The sequence below is a fragment of the Otolemur garnettii genome, unplaced genomic scaffold, assembly GCF_000181295.1.
Source record: "Otolemur garnettii isolate 467f Iridium unplaced genomic scaffold, OtoGar3 scaffold00056, whole genome shotgun sequence".
NCBI classification, from domain to species: domain Eukaryota; kingdom Metazoa; phylum Chordata; class Mammalia; order Primates; family Galagidae; genus Otolemur; species Otolemur garnettii.
Genome location: NW_003852451.1, coordinates 8,943,225 through 8,964,897, shown reverse-complemented (window position 1 = coordinate 8,964,897; position 21,673 = coordinate 8,943,225). Strand labels below are relative to the sequence as shown.

The window sequence follows — 21,673 nt, the reverse complement described above, 5'->3', positions numbered from 1 at the left end:
TGCTCTGGCAGGAGGCTTGACCAGTGCCTGCCCCTCCTGACAGTGCCTGCTGATACCACTGCCCCAGCCTTCTACACACTGGGTCTGCCCTGCTGTTACTTGGCCACCTGCTACCTGTGTCCCTTCTTCGCTGCTGTCAAATGCCGGCCTCAGTGCTGCTCTGGAGCAGATGATTTCCGTCTATTTGGTTCACTGTTGTGTCTCCGTGCCTGGAAGGGTGCCAGCCATGGTGGGCACTTGTACAGATGGACAAGTGATTGGATCCTAGGGGCAGGGCAGTGGGGGGCAGGGCTGAGCAAGTGGATGTGGGAACTTTCCCTGACAGGCTGGCTAACACATTCTCAATGGAGAAACCTGCCGGAAACGCAGCATGAAGTGTGGGAGACCAGAAGGTTCTGTCTGTTTAGAGACAGTAAAGAAGGGAAGGTCAGAGCTGCAGATGGCCAGGTCCATGCTGTGGAGCTGTACATCCAGCCCATGTGGGATATAATAAATTGAGATTGGTGTCCACACTGGAACATCAGGAATGTACTGTTTCCCTTAAACTCTGTAGCACTGGGCACTGGGCTAGCTACAACTATCTGCCACCTGTGTGTATGGGGGGTTCTCTGGTCACCCCATCCCCTTCCAGTGACTTCATGCATTCATTACCTGCCTAGTGCTTGTGGAAATCTGTTTCGTGATGTCTGTTGGCAGGAAGGATTTTTCCTTCCTTCAAACCTAAGTGAGAAAATGCAGTTATTTGGGGCACACAGGGTATCGGGTGATGCTGGAGCAGGCCTCTGGAAGTGTGGTGGGTGGACAGTGGGCTGCAAGGGTACCCTGCATCCTAGGGGTGGGCTGGGCCCCCTTATGTGTCAGAGGGGTTGCAGGAGGGGTGGAGGTGAAGGCATTAGGAAGAGAGAAGCAACTTGGAGATAGTCTCCAGGGAAGTCAGTCTGGGAATGGACTGGCTGGCCGGATGACATTGTGTCCACCAAAAAGACAGGTTGAAGTCCTAGCCCCTGGTACTGTAGGATGGGACCTTATTTGGAGGTAGGGTCATAGTGGAGTAGATGGCCTCTAGCCCAGAGTGACTGCTGTTTCTCTGAGCAGATGGTCACATGAAGACAGACACTAGGGAGAGTCTGTGATGACAGAAACAGAGCCTGGGGTAATGAAGCCACGAGCCAGGGAGCACCCCAAAGACACTAGAGCTGGAAGAGGCAAGGAGGGGTCCTCCCTCCAGGTTCCAGAGGGAGCTGCAGCCCTACAGACACGGCATTTGCAGATTCTGGCCTCGGGATGGGGGAGAAAATGCATTTTCCCTTTAAAGCCTCCAGTTTGTTACTGGTTAGTGTTTGTGGTGGAAAGACAGTCTCTTCTCACTTATGGTCATATCCCCACGGGTCACATGGGTGCACAGGTCGGGGTCTGTTCTGAGTTACTGCGTCGTAGACGTCCTGGACAAAGTTGTTTTTATTAGGCACTCTATCATTTGCAGGACTGGAGTGGGACAGAGGGCCCTGTCAGATAATTTTTTTAAAATATGAGGATGAAAAAGTGTGTTTTAACTTGTGAGTGTTTAGTTTTCCAGTGACAGGGAAAGGAAGTCCACACTTGTTATATGTAATCCCACAGGGCGGGGGGTCAGTTTTGTTTCCACATCCTCTCCCCTGGTCACGTTCCCACCCTGAAGTGCAGATTTGACCACATCACTTTGTTTAGCAATTTCCTGTGCCTTAGTTTTCTTTGGTCAGAGTTATTTGCATAGTCAAGAGAATGCACAAAGGCCTCTTTGTTGCTTGGTTAACAAAGTGAGGGTGGATAATATTATACCAAGGGGGAAGGATTCTATTGGAAGCCATGATAAAGCTGCCAGAGCTGGAATAAATGTTTTTGGTGTCAGAATTATTTTGATGCATCTGTCAGCTCACCTCCTGAAGTGTGGCACCCAGACTGCTGCTTCCCTTTCTGGGGCAGGGAACTTCTTTTCCTGGGGGGTTGGGATTTCACAGGCCCTAGAGCAGGATGCTGAAGGCACTCCACCTAGTTGGAGGCCTTGACAATGGGTTTCTTGAGGCCCCCTGGCTTGCAGGGGACGGAGAGGGATGGTGCCTTGCCCTCCTTACCCTCCATCAGTGTGTGAACAGAGGGAGGAGACGTGTGGGCTGGACCCATCCATGAGCCCCCAAAAGGTCTATGACTTACTTGTTAGAACCTGTGAATCTGGGGCCTTGCATGGCAAAGGGATTTTGCAGATGTGGTTCAGTTAAGAGCCTTGAGAGGGGCAGCCCAGTGTGCTAAACAGGGGTCCTTGACAGCGGAGGACGGAGGCAGGGCAGGGAGAGAGACTGAAATGGGTAGTGCTGCAGCTGATCCATCTCAAGAGAAAGGAGGGCCTGGGCTGGGGAGGCCAAGACCGCCCTTACCTCCTACGCCTTCAGGGGGATGCTGGGACACTTTCATCTCGCCCTGGGAAAGCCAGTGCAGAATTTTGACCACAGGGCAGTGTGCAGAGGCTCACGCCTATAATCCCAGCACTCTGGGAGGCTGAGCCAGGTGGATCCCTGGATCTCAGGAGTTAGAGACCAGCCTGAGCAAAAGTAATACCCTGTCTCTAAAAATAGCTGGGTGTTGTGGCGGGCACCTGTACTCCTTCCTACTTGGGAGGCTGAGGCAAGAGGATTGCTTGAGCTCAAAAGTTTGAGGGTTTTGTGAGCTATGATGCCACATGACACTATAGCACTCTACACAGGGCGACCAGAGTGAGACTCTGACTCAAAGCAAAACAATTCTGACCACAGAACAGCATTAGGAGACTAGAATGTCGTTCTGCCCCCTCAGCTGCCCTAACTTTTAGGACTGTAGCTTCCCAGTCCTTTTCTTTCTTTCTTTCTTTTTTTTTAGAGACAGAGTCTCACTTTCTTGCCCTCTGTAGAGGGCCATGTCAACACAGATCACAGCAACCTCCAGCTCCTGGGCTTAGGCAATTCTCTTGCCTCAGCCTCCCAAGCAGCTGGGACTACAGGCACCTGCCTATTTTTGGTTGTTGCAGTTTGGCCAGAGCCAGGTTTGAACCTGCCACCCTCGGTATATGGGGTCGCTGCCCTACTTCACTGAGCCACAGGTGCTGCCCAACTTCACAGTCTTTTTCTAAGGGGACTTGAGACCCTAATTTAGTAAATGCTTTTTTATTGTAGCCCCCCCTCTCCCTAATGCACCTCTAATCCTCCCACAAAGTCAGCTTAGTCCTTAGGGCCAGGGGACACCATTGGTGAGCTTACCCTGCTTTCTTCCTACCCCTCAAACCCCTAGTCGATGAAACTTAAGTGAGTATTAGGGGGAAAATTCATTAAACTGGTTCTTTACCTTTTGGGGGCCACTAAACCTCTTTGAGATTCTTTTGAAAACTATGGATCCTAACCCCAGAAAAATGCACATAAAATTTGCATTGCGGGATAATCTCCTCCTTCTTTGTGTGCTCTATGCTTATAAATTCACCTGCTCTCCAAATTTGTGTGTACCTCAAGATCAGTACTCATAGACCTGGACGGAGTGGTGAGGATCTGAGCCTCCTGGTGCACCTGCTGCCACCTGACCCGGACAGGGCAAAGCTGCACCCTGTGTTGTTGCGCACACGGTGACAGTTCTCATTTTCACGATTTAGTGCCATGTTTTTCACATATTTGTGCTTTTTTGTTGGTGGTTTTGCTGTTTAAAATGGCCCCCAAGCATGGAGCTATAGTGCTGGGCAGCCCTTGTCAGCACAGGAAGGCGCTGATGTCCCTTACAGAGAAAATACCATGTTGGATGAACTCTATTCAGGCTTGAGTCACAGCGCCACTGGCTGTGAATTCAATGTTATTCTCTCACTATGTACAGATGGTCCTGGACTCACTGTGGTGCAACACAGAGCTTTCTGGCTTTACGGTGGTGCAAAAGTGATACACGTGTGGCAGGAACTTTGAGTGTCTACACAGCCATTCTGTTTTTCACTTTCAGTAGAGTATTTAATAAATTACATGAAACATTCAATACTCTATTGTTGATTAGGCTTCGTGTTAGATGATTTTGCCCACGTGTGGGCTAATGTAAGTGCTCTGAGCATGTTTAAGGTAGGCGAGGCTAAGCTAGGATGTTCAGCAGGTTTCATGTAAGTGAACTTCAGACTTAGGATATTTTTTACTTACAAGGGGTTTATCGGGACATAACCCCATTATAAGTCAAGGGGCACTTAGGGAGTCGAGTAGACTGGAAATTCCTTTCTTTTGCTTGAGAGAAGGAGGCAGAGAAGGCAGCGGCTGCTCCTTTCCTTCCCTTCACAGCCCCGTGCCGGGGCTCCTTCCGGCCCCTGGGTTCTGGTCTTGGGGGCCTCAGCTCCTTGAGGGCTCTGCACTTGGAATTTGAGGGTTGGGTCTCTTGGATGGGGGTAGGGGGGAAGTCCATCTTTGTTTTTATAAATCCTAATTGAAATTTAGCACTTTTTTCAATTAGGAAGGCAGCCAACACAAACCAGTGCATGCTACATCTGACTTTGTCACCAAAGTGTGTTGGGCATAGCTCAGATGCTGTCACCAGTTGAAATGACAGATGTTTTCACACCACATTAGAGTTGTTGCAGATATCTCAAAATAGTGTTTATTCTTTTTGTTTTTTTGAGATGAGTCTCAAGCTGTTGCCCTGGGTAGAGGACTGTGGCATCATAGCTCACAGCAATCTCCAACTCTTGGGCTCAAGTGATCCTCTTTCTTCAGTTGTTCTATTTTTAGTAGAGACAGGCTCTCACTTTCTGCTCAGGCTGGTCTCGAAACCCTGAGTTCAAGCTGTCCACCCGCCTTGGTCCCCCAGAGTGCTAGGATTACAGGCATGAGCCACCATACCTGGCCAATAGTGTTCATTCTTGTCACTAGTTTGAAATTAATGTGGTTGGTAGACCCCACTAGATCTTGTTATTTAAGACACTAATAGTAAGGCACATATATTGCTATATTGTAATATTTTTTAAAAATCTGGATAACTGGATTTCAGTAAGATTAGTATCCTTTGTAATCCTATTATGTTGATTTTTATAGCTTTATAGCTTTATTGAGCATAATTCACATTCGATACACTTACAGATTAGCATGTCCGTGTTCTGTAGTATACACTCAGGGTCATGTAATCATCACCACAGTTTGAGTTAGAGCATTTTTGTCCCCCCGAAAAGAGACCCTGTACTTGTTAGCAATAGTCCACATTCCCCTGCTCCACTCTCAGCCCCTGGGAGCCACTGATATGCTTTCTGTCTCAATAAATTTGCCGGCTCGGCGCCTATAGCTCAACCGGCTAAGGCGCCAGCCACGTACACCTAAGGTGTCGGGTTCGAATCCCCAGCCCGGACCCGCCAAACAACGATGATGGCTGCAACCAAAAAATAGCCGGGCGTTGTGGCGGGTGCCTGTGGTCCCAGCTACTTGGGAGGCGGAGGCAGGAGACTCGCTTGAGCCCAGGAGTTGGAGGTTGCTGTGAGCTGTAATGCCACGGCACTCTGCCCAGGGGCACAGCTTGAGGCTCTGTCTCAAAAAAAAAAATAAAATAAAATAAATTTGCCTGTTCTGGACAGTTCACATCAATGGGATATTTATGAGCTCTTTTGTGACTGACTGTTTTTGTGTAGTGTACGTTTTCAAGGTTCATCCGTATTATAATTTGTTCTGTGCATTTGCATCATTATTGTGAGTAGGAATCCAAAGGCCTGCCCCTGTCCTGGCCAGAGGGACTTGTAGTGTCATTATAGAGGGGAGGACTCCCTCCATCTGAAGGTCCTTCTCTCTATCATTTTTGGTTTTGCACCAGGCTTGGGCATTAACAGTCACTGCAAGAAACTCAGTGGGCAAAGCTGGGCACTTGCCTCGGGGTTCGCTGCACTCAGGTCTCTGTTTCTGTCTGTCTCAGGTGGTAGCAGGTGCCTTGGGCGTGGCAGGCACCTCTAGGATAAAGCTTCCAGGGGGTGACGCTTAGAAAGGAAAATCCTCACAAACAGCTAACAATGGCTCTGTCCTGTTTCTGAGCCTGAAGAGGGTGATAAAGGGCCAGCCAAGCCCAAGGTGTCTGCTCTCAAACAGAGGCCAGAATCCCAGTGCCTCAGCCACTCTGGCACTGACCCCACACCCCCAGCCCCCAGGAAGCTGTTGGCACTTCCAGAGAGCAAGCTGTTCGTGGGAAGGGCTGAATCCCCGCAGCTCTGTGATTCGCGAATCCCAGAACCTCCACACTTGGTGTTGTGGGCCGAGCCTCTGCCTTTGTGTTTTCTTCTTCGAGTGGGTGGGGAGCCAGATTGGCAAAGCGGGTGTGAATGAGCAGGAGCCGGAGCCTGTCGCTGATGTCTTCTGTGGTGTGTTTCCCCCTCAGCTCCGGAAGAAAAGGAAGTCATTAAAGGACAGTATGGCAAGCTCACAGACGCTTACGGCTGCCTGGGGGAGCTCAGGTTAAAATCTGGTGAGTAGCCGCCGAGCCCCGGAGAGCAGCTGTCGGACCTGCTGCCACCATGGTCTGTCGGGGGGGAGGGGGGGCTGCGGGGCTCGCCGTCCTGTTTCCATGCTCTCTTCTTTTAGGATGTTTCTTTATACCCCGGAACCTGTTCCTCCCTGTGGGGGGATAGGAGGGCCTGGGGAGGTGTACCCTGGTTGTCACCTGTCTGTGTTGATGGGGGTAGGTGTGCCTTCTAGCCTGTGCCAGGTAAATTCACCTTCCTTGTTGCTAGTGTTTTCAGAGTCTGGGGTGGGGCTTCTGGCCAGGGCTGTTTGTAGAAGGTGTATTCAGGTGGGCAGATAGGGACGGGGACCAGAGCAGATGCCAGAGGCTCTGAGTCTGTGGACTCTCTGATGTATCTGGAGGGCAGAGTGGTGGGCTGGGAGTTATTGGCAGGAGAGAAAAGCCACCAATGTTCTGACTGTCAGACATTCCCTGGGGGGGTGTCAGGGAAAAGGACTCAGGACAAAAGAGGGCATAGCCTCTCTGTGTCCCCTGCTGTCCTGCACATTGGGAGCCCCAAGGGCCTGGGGTTCTGCAGTCACCACTGTTTCTTTCCTTCTGCCTTGGTCCCCTGTTCCCATGTGCCATCAGCCACCTGAATATGGAGACCTCAGTGACTTCTGGGGCCAGGATCAGAACACAGGCTTTGTCCTCGATTCTTGGTGGTGCCTGTCAAAACGGAACCGCTATGCGTTGTCCCTTTTCGGGCTTTTCCCGAGCTTGCTCGTCCCTTCCCTGCTCCCAGCAGCCCTTTCAGAGACTGAGGGTTGTTAAAGCCCCAAGAAAGCACTGTGGTGCTTGCCGCGACTTGTCTGGGTCCTTTCTGTCACAGGATACTTTCTCCTAAATAGTGGTCATTACACCGATCATTTCCAAGTAGTGTTTAGGAAAATTTCATAGCACCCACATGACAAAATGCACGTCTGAAATTTCTGTTGTGTGCCAAGGGCTACATAGACGTTAACTTTTTTTATCCTATAAATAAGCTAATGTGAAAATATGTCTTGTCCCTATTTACAGTCAAGGAAAAAAGCTCAGAGGGTCGAAGCAACTTGCCTAAGGTAAGAGGCTTAGCAAGAACTCAGACCCGGACCTAGCTGCCTCCAAACGGTGCATTTTCCATGTGAATCCTGCCTCGGGTTTCTGCAGGGCTTCTCCCTTGGCATGGTCTTTCTGAGGCTACACAAAATCCCCATGGCCCTTGCCCCTGGTGTGATGGTGGTGAGGACAGTGGCCTGCACTTGTGTGATAATCACTTTGTGCAGGGCACCACTTCATGTGTCTCATCTGTTACCTGGGGGGCCACCTGTCAGGTGGGTGCTGTTAACACTCTGCTTCACATATGCTGGTGAAGCTGAAGGGCTGAACTCACCTACTCTGAGACCCATTTGGGGGTCCTTGGCATCCTTACATTTAGAGTCTGCAGCTGGTTTTGCTACAATGAAGAATGACTCATTTTGCCCCTGACACTGTGGACTGGGATTCAGTAAAATTAGTTAACTGACCCAAGGTCATGCGGTTCTCAACCTGGGTCTCAAGTTCATGCCTAGTAGCACCAGGGACCACCTGCAGCCCCCAGGCTGCTCTCCCTTTTTGAAAGGGGCAGATAGCTGGGCTAATAAGGGGGTTGGGGAGAGCAGAACCTTCCCCCATCCCAGGGAACAATGTTTTTCCCTGGGCTGTGATCTAAGATCAGCTGTGGGGAATTGGTCCTAGCCCAGATGAGTGACAGCCCCCAAAGACATCTTGTCAGAGTAAGCCAGTTTATCTTCAGGGTTCCTGGTCCAAGGGCAGGGAGTGTGGAGAGAGGTGACTAACTCCTGGCACAGCCCTAGGAAGTCCTTCATCCCTCCCTTCAACCCATGTCCCCTTTGGTGAGCTGGTAGGGGCCGTTAGGCTCCTACCCCCATTCTGATGTCCTCTAACCTTGGCCCCTTCTACCAGAGTCACCTCCAGGGCCTGCTGGAAGCCTCCCTGAGTGAGGTGCAGCTAAATTTGACTTTTGGCCTATTATTTGGCCTATTGTCAGCACATTCTAGAAAGTGCTATAGGGCATCTGAAGAATGGAAGGATTGGGCCTTTAGATCACGTTTTTCAGATCCCTTGGGTTACATTGAAGGTCATTTGGCTTTAACTTGATTTTGTTTTCTCCCATAAGTCCCCTGAACTATGATCTGTTTAGTTTTTCACCTGTCAGCCTGCTGGGCAGCACAGTATAACTTCACAGAGTATAACTCCAGCTCTTAGTTGCTACCAAGATGACCACCCATGCCAGGAGCCGGCCTCCCTCTTGACTTTTTTTTTTTTTTTTTTTTTTTTTGCAGTTTTTGGCTGGGGCTAGGTTTGAACTCATCACTTCCAGCACATGGGGCCAGTGCCCTCCCCTTTGAGCCACAGGTGCTGCCCCCCTCTTGACTTTTTATTTTATTTTATTTATTTTTTGGCCGGGGCTGGGTATGAACCTGCCACCTCTGGCATATGGGGACAGTGCCCTACTCTTTGAGCCATAGGTACCGCCCCCCCCCCTTGACTTTTTAAGTTGAGGGTCTTCGTACAAAACAAGGTGCTTCTCCTCAGGCTCTTAATTTGGGACAAATTTTAATGCACTTCAATGAAAATAGCCTTTTGTGTTAAAAAATAAGAAACATGCACAAAACGTTCGTAACAGCTTTCTCCCAGGTTCCTAGGTTTTTGTGGAGAGCCCAGAGTCTTCCGTTTCTCCCTAAAAAGCCAGCAGGAAGGGGTTGGTGCCCCCATGATTAGCCAGGGAGTCTGGCTGCCCGTGGGGTTCCCAGCACACAGCATAGGAGGTGAGAACGCCCAAGAAGAGAACTCATCCCAGTGATTTCAGGAATTTATTTTATTTATTTACTTATTTATTTTGAGCCAGAGCCTCAAGCTGTCACCCTGGGTAGAGTGCTGTGGCATCGCAGCTCACAGCAACCTCCAACTCCTGGGCTTAAGTGATTCTCTTGCCTTGGCCTCCCAAGTAGCTGGGACTGCAGGCACCCACCACAACGCCCAGCTATTTTTTGGTTGTAGTTGTCATTGTTGTTTGGCAGGCCTGGGCTGGATTTGAACCCACCAGCTCTGGTGTATGTGGCTGGCACCTTAGATGCTTGAGCTATAGGCCCCGAGCTGATTTTAGGAATTTAGCTCCTCTCTAACCCAGGCTGTCAGGGCCGCCTCTGTTCAAACCCCAGACTATAATGGGTGAGTCTCTGAGACTGGGCAGTGGCCAACCAAGGCTGCACCTGCCAACCCTTGACTTCTCTGCCACACAGTCCTCCTGACAATAGTTCCAGCCTCACCGCAGAGCTCTATGCTCCCTTTCTCTCCCTGGGGCTGCGCTCCCACCATCAGACCAAGAAACTGCCTCATCTCTCCTACGTCCTTCTTGAGAGAGCTGCGCTAAGTGATCAGCACTGCTGCCTTGGAAGGCCAGGGGTGCACCTTGGACTCTAAGCAGCCTGGTCCTGGGTGGTTTGTTAGTGCAGGGCCTGGGGACAATGGCAGTCCTGAGGCCAAAGGGTGGAGCCTGCACTCCCCACCTGCACCTGGACATTGTTTTCTTTAGAACTGGGTGGTCTGTGTGACCGCAGAGGAACATGTGCCTCAGCTCAGGACAGTTGCAGGGAGCTACTGCCCCTGAGGGTCGAGCCCACCCCACATGACCCCAGCATACACCTCTCTTTGCCTGCATCCAGAATCTTACCCGTGCCTTGCTAGAGGAGGCAGCTCCTTCTGGGGTGCAGAGCAAGGACGCCATTTCAGAGTTGCTGTCAGCAGTACTGAAATAAGTCACATCAGTGACTGCGTAACTACGTACTTGTTTCCAAGTCAGGTAAAATCTGATTATTTACTTTCCCAAAACTGAAAAACTTAATTAGGATATCAGCTGACAGCATCAAGAGTAGTTTTGTCAATAGGCCATTGTGATTTTTTTATTTAGCACAGAAGGACTTGGACAAATTGTGTGGTATTTCTACATGAAGCTTTTCCTATTCCCACTTATTTATTAATGTGAACAGAGGTAGTTAGTGTTTACACCTAAGAAATAGAGGTAGAACTGGTGTTGAAATAACTTAGGGGACCTGGAAGAATAGAGTCGGACCCCCACTTAGGTTAATTAATTGGTAATTTATTTTACCTGCTGCAGGGGCTGCTGCTCCGAGAGACAGCCAGCACCTGGTGAGAGTGTGAGTTACCTTTTATAGCTTTGTGTAAGCATATTACAGAAGTGAAACGTGGCTGGTTAAGGGGGGTTACAACTCAGGTAGTCATAGATACAGCAATGGAACAATAATTAACACAGTTTCAGTTGACAATGGATACGTTTCATATCATAATGGTTATGGTTATACAACAGTAATTAATCAAGTCTCAGTGAGTTTTCCACCATTGTTCATCTACTGAGAACTTGGGGGTTTTGTGAAACTTGGGACTTTTTTTCCTTGTACCTGAAGCTTGTTCTTGGCAACCCTAGGGGGAAGAAGGGGGCCTGGGAACGTGGCTGGGAAGAATGTTCTTGGCCACCCTGGGGGGAGGAGGGACTTGCCTTGTTCCTGGAGTTGACTCTGGGGGGAGAAGGGAGGAGGAGGGAAATGGGCTGGAGAGGGTGGGGGGGAACAGGTGAGGATGGTGGGGGGGGAACAGGTGCAGGCTGGGGAATAGGAGTGGACAGGGGAAAGAGGGCTGGGTTACAACAGTGTAACACCTCACTTTCATTCTTTCAATAAATGGTATTTATTTCTCTCATTAAAAGATCCCTTTCTAATAAATTCTTCCTTGTGTTAGATGGTAACTTTTTCAAAATTTTTTTTTGTACCTTGTATGGTTTATATTGTTTGGCCAATTATACATATTCCAATGACAGCCCAAACCCAAGAAGTTTTTTTTTTTTTGCAGTTTGTGGCCGGGGCTGGGTTTGAACCCGTCACCTCCAGCATGTGGGGCTGGCACCGTACTCCTTTGTGCCACAGGAGCCTCCCTAAGAAGCTTTTTTTTGAGATAGGGTCTCGCTTTGTCACCTAGGCTAGGGTGCAGTGACATCATCACAGCTCCCTGCAACCTCAGACACCTTTGCTCAAAGGATCCTCCTGCCTCAGCCTCCTGAGTAGCCGGGACTGCAGGTGCCCACCACCATGCACAGCTAACTTCTATTTTTGGTAGAGACGGGGTCTCACTCTTGCTCAGGCTGATCTCGAACTCCTGAGCTAAGTGATCCAGCCACCTCAGCCTCCCAGAGTGTTGGGATTATAGGCCTGAGCCACTTACATTACAGTCCGCAGCCCAGAAGGAAAACTTTGTAAACATTTGCATTTAGGAGCAAACTGAGGCACAGTGAACTAGGGTGGTCTGTAGAAGATGTTGAAGCACAAAGTAGATTACATTAAGGATGCCAATCTGAGGGGGAAGTAGAATGGAAATACGAGTGAAAATGCCATCCCTTAAAGAAGAGCTGGCTGGTGTATTCCTTTAAGTGACAGATGATGATGAGTATCAAATCACTGTGGAGATCTGCTGGGTATTGTTAAAGAGACCCACCACAGTTTTGTATGTCAGTATTTAGAATATGCTACAAAATGTATTATTTACAGTTATTTAAACTGATGATGAAGATGTTCCATATTGGTTTTAAACAAGCAGGCAATGCTGTCTCAGTCCATCCATCTGGGCTGTTGTGACGAAGCACCTTAGACTGGGTGGCTTACAAGCAATAGGAGTTCATTTCTCACGTTTCTGCAGGCTGGAAGTCTGAGATCAAGGCACCAGCAGATTTGGTATCTAATGAAAGGGGCTCTGCTTCTCAGTCCCTATGTCCTTAAGTGCAGAAGGGATAAGGAAGCTAACTTGTGCCTCTTTCCTCAGGGCACTAATCCCATCCAAGAGAGCCCCATCCTCCTGACCTAATCACCTCCCAAAGGCCTCACCTCTTAATATCATTGCCTTGGGGGTAAGGATCCCAGCATAGACATTTGGGGGGGGGGGTGGCACACAGATCCAGTCAAAAGCAGGTTCTTGGTTGACCACATTCTTATAAAGGATCTTTTAAAGACAATCCAGCCTGATTGGAAACTGTTGGACTTTAGAGTCAGGCAGAATACAGGCTTAAGGTGGAACCCATGTTTGTGTCCCAGGTCCCACAAAGAGTAGCAATGTGCTTGGGCTGGTGATTCAGCTCCCCTGGGGGATAGCCCCTTGCATGTAACATGGCCATAGCCCTGGTGGTATAGCCAGAAAGTGGATTTGGGTCCCAGCTCCCCCCCTACTCTGTTACCTGGGACAGGCCACTTGCTCTCTCTGTGCCTCCGGTCCTCTCCCTATAAGATGAGCTGGTGATACTCCCTGGGATGTTAGGAGGGTTAAGTGGAACCTGTTCTGTGCATAGGGCAGGCAGTGCTGGCATGAGTGGGCCCAGGTGTTCCTAAAGCCTCGCTGTACCACCTACAGGTGCCAGCTCCTTGTACCCTAGAGCCCCTTCCCTTACTCTCAGGAGCCTAGATGTCTTCCCACCTGCTACAGCCTACCCTTCTCCTCCAAGTCTTCCCCCTTCCCACTGTCCTACCCAGGAAATGCCACTGCCTTCACAGTAGCCTGGGATTCCTGCCAGGGACACAGCCCCCATGCAGAGGCTTTGAGGGAGTGTGCTAGAAATCAGCTTCATGACTTGGTGGAGTGACATGAGGCAAAATTTTCCATACCTTTTCTGGAACCCACTCCTGGCCCAGGCCACCGAGGCTGTCCCCTGTCCCTCCAGTGGCATGTTACTGGGCACTACACTTACCTGCGCTGGGCCATGGGGAGGCAGGAACATGCTAGATGCCTGCCCTTTGAGGCCTGGCTCCTGGATGTCCACCCCACCTGAGCCCGTGGGACCCAGGCAGAGGGTAGGCAGACTGCGGAGCCAGAGGACCTGGGGGGAGCTTCTACTCAGTTCTGTGGGCAAGTAGGAGCCATGGAGGGATGTAGGCTGGAGAGGGCTATGATCAGATGTGTTTGGGAAGGTCACTACTGTCATAGAGCTGGGAGGATAGACTCTAGGCCATGACCAAAGAGTTAGTGGGAAGTTGGGAGGCTTGGTGACAGGAATATGAAGAGGGCTTTCCCACCCAACAGTTGAGCAGGGCCAAGAATCTGCATTTCTGAGCTCCTTGTGGGCAGTGCTGGATCTGCTGGTTGGAGGACCACACTCTGAGAAGTCCCACATTAGGCTTAGTTGACAGGCCAGATTCTTAAGCCACTGAGTATGGAGGTACTGGGGATGGAGCACATCCCAAGAAGTCACCTTCCCAGCTGCAGTGGAAATGGGCTCTGCCTTCTCTACCCCGTCACCCGTCAAGCTGGTTGGTGGCCACACTGACTGACCTTTAGCTCTTGCATCCAATTTCCCTTCTAGGTGGCACTTCCCTGAGCTTCCTGGTATTGGTGACAGGCTGCACATCTGTGGGCAGAATTCCAGATGCCGAAATCTACAAAATCACCGCAACCGATTTTTACCCTCTTCAGGGAGAGACCAAGGAGGAGGAGCGCCTCACAGCCTTGAAGAAAATCCTCAATTCGGGGGTGTTCTATTTCTCGTGGCCCAACGATGGGTGCCATTTCGACTTGACTGTTCGGACACAGAAGCAGGGTGATGATAGCTCGGAGTGGGGGAGTTCCTTCTTCTGGTGAGATCCCTGTGTGCCCTACTCCTCCCCCAGGTCCCATGGGGTACGGGCCCTGGGTGGCAGCTCAGTGCCTGGTCCCCACATTATTGGACAGTGGTGACCTATGCCTGTGGGCTGAACACAGTGAGCAAAAAGAAAACCGGCCCCAACCCTTCACCCATGGGCTCGGGATATGCTCAGAGGAGTCTGATGCAGATTTAGTCAACAAGAGCAGCCTACAAGGAAAGTGAGTGACAGTGGTACCTGCAGGTGTCAGCCCAGACGCCTCCTGGTTTTCTCAGCAATCTTGGTTACTCTCAGGACACAGCTATTCACCACCATGCCCACAGAGCACCCATCATGGTCCTAGGCTCTCCTGGGGAACACACTCGTGATCCTCATCGTAATTCTATTATCCCATTTTACAGAGGGGGAAACTGGGGCATGAACAAGGGAGTTGGAATTTTGCAACATTCTGCACACCTAGTAAGTGGCAGAGCCAGTATTTGAACCCAGGCATTCTGGCACCAGATCCTAAACTGGTGATCACAAGCTAAACCAGCCCCGACAACAGGCAAGTGGAATCAGCTTGCCCACAGTGACTTGTAGTAACATGCTAAGCCCCAAAGCCCAGGCAAACGTGGCTGTTTTCTGTATATTTAGGATCATCTGAGTAAGGGCAGAGCAAAGAATTATTTACTGGCCTCTCTGGGCCCCGGGCTCAGGACCTGGCGAAGTATTGTAGGTCAGGTGGTGGTGACTACACACACACGGTGTCCTGGCCTGGCTGTCAGCAGTGCTGTGCCCTCAGGTGCTCAGGGATGCCTGAGAAGCTGGGCAGAAGCAGAGGAGTGAAAACCCTGCCAGGGGATGGGGGGGGGGGGATTGTTCCAATAGGCCTCACGGGATGTGATGGTTTAGGGTTCCAGTGTCTGCCTTTTGGGCTACGTCAGTTTTCCCAGTCCTGAGATGGAATTGGTGAGGCTTATTTCTGGCCTTTATCTGTTTCTTCCTCCCTGCACCCAAACAGAAGTGGTCACTGATTTCGTTTGGGGACTGAGTGTTCTTTTCTTGCTGTTTCTGAGCCCCTTTCAAGTGAATGCTGACTTCATTTGGAGGGAAAGAGACCCCATGTCCCTTTGTACCCCCCAGTGACCTCAGCCTCAGATTCTCCTCCTCTGATATTGCTGACTTTGGGGGGGGAATAATGTGCTCAGGCTAAAAAATCCACGTGAATCTTGCCGATTTTATTAAATGCAGATTCTGATATAGCAGGTCTGGGCTGGGCTCAAGATGCTGCCGCTGCCCACACTGCCGGTCTGCAGTCCGCACACTGAGTAGTGGGCTCCAGGGGGGCGAGTCTGAGAGCCCCACAGGCTGCTATACCTGCCGCTCAAGGCAGCTGGGCTTAGGTGGGGAGGGGCTGTACGTTGTGAGGTGTGTTTATGTGGACCTGGTAAAACCATTTTAAACCAGACTGTCCAGCGGGTGAGCAGAGGCTAGAGCCATCGGCAGCAGTGACATTCCTAGGGTGTCTGGATTGCCCAAGCACCTTTGTGACTGCCTTCCCTCTGTGGTGAGTGGGAGATGTGAGGGCCCAAACAGTATGGCAAAGAGGAGAGTCACAAGGGGGAGGCTGAGAGGGACTTGGGAAGAGGCCGGAGTATCCCCTTCTGGAGTGGACATCAGACTGTCTTCCGTTGGAAGGAGGAAGTAACCTCAGTGGGTGCCAGGCTGCTCTGCAGCACCACACCGCAGGGCAGGGTGTAGGGGCTCAGGGTAGAACGCCTAGAGCTGACCGCAATTGAATCACCCCAGCAGAGTGGTCGCAGGCTAGAGTGCCTGAGCCTGCTATGTTGTGGTCTAGCATTTGGGGTCTGCAGACCTACAGTGAGGTTGGGTTGGGGTCAACAATGACAATAGCCAGTAAATTAGGGAGAATGAAGGAAGGACAGGGTAAAGTCTCCTGCCCAGGCTGATCACGATGACAATTGAGGCAACTCAATTCTAGGAGGCAACTCAAAGCTATTTTCCTTTATAGATTTGAGAACTTATTTTTCTTCAGATTAATGTAGATTTGGGAATCTTCTTTCTGGGATATGAGACAGCTTTCCTAAGACAGGCACGTGTCACTAGAAATTCACCTTCGTTGAGGGTTGTCCACTTGGCAAAAGGTTTCCTCCTGACTCCTGGTGACATAAGCCGTAGCTCTAGGGCTGGCAGATTGGAACATTCTGGAGGCTTTGCCTTGATGCCATGTGCAGATCTGATCCATGTGAGCCTGCAGCTGGTTCAGCTGAGTGAGGGTGACTCAGAAGAAGGGCATGTCTGTGTGAGGCAGTGCACTGCGGTCACCTCTTCCAGCACAGCAGACCTGTGGCTGTGTATATGAGCTCACACAGGGTTAGGCATCGGCTGTGGTCCCTGCCGGGGTGCAAGTGGCTGTGCTCACAGTGGGGGAGGCTGGCCTGAGAGCAGGGAGCTCAGAGCGGGTCCTGGGGGTGTCAGAGCTCGCAGTGCAGATTCCCAGGAGTGAGAAATGCTGCTATCTTTGAGGCCAGCTCAAGGGAAGGAATCAGGTTGCCTTTTTTAAACAAGTAGGGCATCGTGATCTAGATTCACTCGCGAGTCTCCTGGTGACAGTTCCTGCCTCCCTAGGAGCAGGTTACAGGCTTCAGAGAGGCACCACTCAGGTCTCCTGGGAAGTGGGGAGGCCAAGCAAGGAGCAGTGAGAGAATGAGGCTGCGGCTCGCAGGCGCGGGGGGAACGTGGGGTCCTCACCAGTGTGGGTCTGGCTGAAAGTGCAGCTCTGAGCTCCACACTGCCTCGGGCTGGCTTCACGACCAGTTTCTTCATTTCTCTTTGCCTCAGTTTCTTTATAAAATGGGGCTACTGATAACACCTTTCACAAATGTCATATCAAGGGTGAGGTGAGCGAACCAGTCCCAGAACCTTGAGCACTGAGCATGGGATGTTCGAACTTCCCTTCACGTATTTTCATCTCGTCCTTTTTCATTTATTTTGGATTGCTTTGGAATGCTCTTACTGCGTGCATCTCCCGGCGGGGGTGCATGGATGTATATAATTTAAATAAGTGTGCTGTGTTTAATATGATTCTTTTTATAATTTGTCATTTTATTACTATCATTACTTAATCATAAAACATGATTACGTTTTTTACTAATGGGGGCCTATGATAAAAGAAGGTGGCAGCCACGGCTGCGTGGTGGGCTCACTGTCCAGTCTTCCTTCCCTTTGCCCACAGGGACAAGTTGGTGTAGTCTCAGGAAAGCACTCTTGGCCCCTTCCTCCTGTCCATGGCACAGTGGCCCGACTATTTGTGCTACTCTCAAAAGCACATGAACTTCCCAGATCTGTACCTCCTGAGTGCAGGGCCCGTGGGTGGCTCTGCCCGGTTCTGACCAGGACTCCAGCCCCCTCGGGAGCCTCACTAGCACTTGCTTTGGGTGCAGCGCTTGCCGGAGGATGGAAGGTGACCTGAATCAGTGTGTGCCTCCATTTTGCAGGAACCAGCTGTTGCATGTGCCCCTGAGGCAGCACCAGGTGAGCTGCTGTGACTGGCTGCTGAAGGTCATCTGCGGGGTGGTGGCCATCCGCACAGTGTACGCCTCTCACAAGCAGGCCAAGGCCTGCCTCATCTCCCGTATCAGCTGCGAGCGCGCGGGTGCACGCTTCCACACCCGGGGCGTGAACGATGATGGCCATGTGTCCAACTTCGTGGAGACAGAGCAGGTCAGTGTCCAGGCCCACCCATGGGCCACGCGGTTCAGAGTGGCTACAGCCCTTACATGCAGTCTTCCCACCTGGGCGGTCAAGGCCCTGGTGTATCTGTGGTGGTTTCTGGTCATGCCACCTTCCTTAAGGAGAGGACAGCATGTGTCACTGGGGCTCTGTGTGTAGACGTGGCTTCTGGTCTGCATTGTACATCATTTTTGCTTCATGCCTCGTGCTGGGAAATGCTGCTTACCTGAGGTATTTTTAACTAAAAGGAATCAGGAATTTTTGCCGTGGTCATTCTGAGAGCAGCTGACAGGTGAACCAACAGGACTTGAAAATCTTTTCAGGGCAAAAATAAGTAGATCAATACAATGGGAGGATGAGGGAAGACATCATAGTTTTTATCCTAAATCAACTGAAGCTTCACCCTTTGAGTATTAGTACCTGGTGACTGTGAGATCTGCGTGTTAAGCAGCAGTTACTGTCAGCTCTCCTACAAAACAGCCGTCTGCTTAATTTCTTGTTGATGTTTTTTTCCTAAATTTTGTGCTTATTCCCAGAGATGCTATCTTACAACTGGTTTTTAAAGTTTTCTTGTTTTACCGTGCAATCTGAGATCGGGCCACTGTGTAGAAGAGTAGTACAATAAACCATAAGAAAGGATGAGGAGGAAAAGCCCTGGACGGGCACGGGGGCAGCGCTGCTGTCGGAGGTGAGCTCCAGGCACCCTGTGTTTGCTCCTGCAGGTGTGGCCCTGCCTCCCTCCTCCCTGCCACCTGCCGCCACTGTGGGAGGCCTCCCTTAGGAGGACTTTGGCCACTTTAATCCAGCATACTTGTGCACATCTGCCTCCACCAGCTGGGAGCTCCTGCCTGCTGGGGATATCCAGAGTGGGGGTGTGTGTAGAAAGATGAGAAGGCTGCCCCCTTAGAATAGGACAGGGGCCCTGATAGGAGCTGCTGATGCAAATACTTGCCTGTAATTCTGGCCACAGTGTCCACTGTCCTGGATATAGATGAGGCTGTTAAATAAATGTCCATTTAAAAATGAAAGAGAGAAGGCTGAGTGAGGTGGCTCATGCCTATAATCCTAACATTCTGGGAGGCCCAGGCAAGAGAATCACTTGAGCTCAGGAATTAGAGACCAGCCTGAGCAAGAGCGAGACCCCATCTCTACTAAAAGTAGAAAAAAATTAGCTGGGTGTGGTGGTAAGTACTTGTAGTCCCAGCTACTAAGGAGGCTGAGACAGGAGGACCACTTGAGCCTAGGAGTTTGAGGTTGCGGTGAGCTAGGCTAAAGTCACAGCATTCTACCCGGGTGACAGAGTGAGACTCTGTCTCAAGAAACAGTGAGGGAGGGGGAGCCATGCCCTCCCTTCCCACTCTGTCTGCACAGTGACATCCTTCCCTTTGCTCTCAGACCTCAGTTCATCGCCACTTTTCCATCCTCATTTCTGTCCCTATGTTATTAGCCTGAGATCTTTGCTTCACTCAGCAAATCTTTATCACTTATTACCTGCCATGGGCTGGGAGCTATGCTGGGAACAGGGACCAGGGGACCAGAAGTGCAGAGCATGTTGGCACCAAACAGAGGGCTGGAGGGGGCCCCTGGCCTTGGTGATGGAACCAACTTCAAGAGGCCCTCACTGGACCTTAGAGTGAGGCCTGGGCCTCCATCTCTGCCTCTTTCCTCATCCATCCCTGGTCCTGGAGTTGGTTGTCCCTAGATATTTGGACTTCAACTAATATAAAAAAAGTTGTAGTCTCATCTACTGTGCAATATTTAGTAAGTCCTTGGGGAAACAGCTATCCTTCACCATCACCATCCTTTCCTATGAGACAGGGCAGTTTAACACTGAAGATAAAAGGGGGCTCCCTAATAAAGTGCCCAAATGGTGGCTTCGGACCACAGGTACTTATTCTCTCATGGTTCCAGAGGCAGGAAGCCTGTAGACGAGGTGTGGGCAGGGTGGTGGTCTGCTCTGAGCCTGCAGGTGGTGGGTCCTTCCTCACCTCTTCCAGGTCCTGGTGGCCCCAGCATGGCTCCTATCTCTGTGTCTGTCTGTGTTTGGCTGCCTCCCCCTGATCCAAGTGCCCTCCCTACTCAGGTGTGGCCTCACCTTAACTAATTACATCTATAAGGACCCTGTTTTCACACATGGTCACATTCTAAAGTACTGAGGGTCAACACATCCTTTTGGGAAGGGACACAACTGAACCCACAATAAAGGCATGTCAGGGGACTGTGCTCTGTGTGCGGTGTGTCAGGCTTTATGAAGAGTCTTTTTCTGCAGCTCAGTGAGTGTTACCATGATCCAAATGGGGCCTTCCTATTAATCTGCACCTAGGCCTGTGCTGGTTTCCTATGCTCTGGTCTTACCTGCTTGGGCCCCGCAGCCTTGAGCAGCCCATGGGCCTTAGAAGTGTGAACCTCCTGCCCATCTGGCTCCAGGGATCCCCACTGCTGTTTGAATTTCCTCCCCTGCTTCCTCCTCAGCCTGGGGGAGGGATTTCTTAGCTCCCATAAGCTTTTGTGGTCTTCCTAGGGTGTGTTTTTTATCCCATTTTCCTCCTCTCGGCCCTGGGCCCTGGGCCCTGGGCCAGGCAGCACTGCCCTCTTTGAAGTCCCCACTCAATCTCGCTCCCAGGGGCCACAGCAGTTGAGTCAGTTGGACATCACCATCTGTCCACCCAGAAATGCAGGCAGCCACAGATGCCATCCTCCATCTTGACCTGGGGAGTGTAACTTAACCCATGGTGATTTCATTTCCACTGGTTCTGTAGTAGGACATACTGGGCATGGCCTGGCACCCGGGGCAGTGTATGTCAGGCTGCTAGTGAGACACGTGGGGTGGGGACCCAGGTCAGGCCATGCCATCAGAGCCCCCAGACAGTCTGATACTGAAGGGGAGGTAAGTGTCACTTCTGCAGCAGAATCTACTGGGAGCCTTCCCAGCAAATTGGGAGTACAGGTGATGCCTCAGAAGCAAGAGGGCAGGGTGGCCTGGCAGGTGACTTTGCCCTTCCAGGTGGTACTCAGCTGCAACTCTTGCCTGGAGGGCTATGGAAGCATAGCAGATCCAGGCAGTAGAGGCCCAGCCTGGTGGCCTCCTGGGCAAGGTGGGGCTGCAGAGCAAGGACACAGAAGACCTGGAGGCCGACAGTGGAGGCTGTGCCTCCTAGAGCCTGTGGTCCAGGCACGCCCACACTCACGGTCAGGCAAGGTCCTAATGGTAGTTGGCATCCCGAACTGGAATGACAGAAGCCCGGTGTGACAGTATAGGGGCAGGAGGAACAGAGGGAAGTGACTATCCCCAAAGGATCAAGAGACTCATGTTGCCGCCCCCCCCCCCCACACACACACATATCAAGAGGGCCAGTTTCTCTCCATCTCTCAGGTCACCACATGGGATAGAGGTGCCAAGGTTGATCAGAGTTATTTAGGTTTTTTTAAACACAAAAACTTGTAAGTAGAATACGAATGTCTGGTGTTCTTGCTGAGTGGCAGCCAGCCCCTACCTGGCTCTCCAGCCACCTGCAAGAGTGTCTTGTGCCCACTGAGGTTTACCCACTCAGGACTTCATTGATCTGGTGGGATTCTGCACAGGTCGCTCCCGGGAACCTGGCATGTCCTACTCTCTTGAGTTTGCAGTGTGGCTTTGCTTATGTTGAAGAGCATATTGCGGCTCAGCGCCTGTGGCTCAACTGGCTAAGGCGCCAGCCACATACACCTAAGGTGGCGGGTTCAAATCCCCAGCCCGGGCCCGCCAAACAACAATGATGGCTGCAACC

At 51.0% G+C, this 21,673-nt stretch overlaps 1 protein-coding gene across 1 annotated transcript in view; it reads left to right on the top strand.

Moving 5' to 3' along the window:
- Positions 1–21,673, top strand: part of SYNJ2 (synaptojanin 2) — an 88,418-nt gene that overhangs the window by 17,725 nt on the left and 49,020 nt on the right. The window contains exons 2-4 of the mRNA XM_012806738.2: positions 6,373–6,459; positions 13,895–14,165; positions 17,672–17,897. Coding sequence (XP_012662192.1) covers positions 6,373–6,459; positions 13,895–14,165; positions 17,672–17,897 — 584 coding nt within the window. The remainder of the gene's footprint in view (positions 1–6,372; positions 6,460–13,894; positions 14,166–17,671; positions 17,898–21,673) is intronic.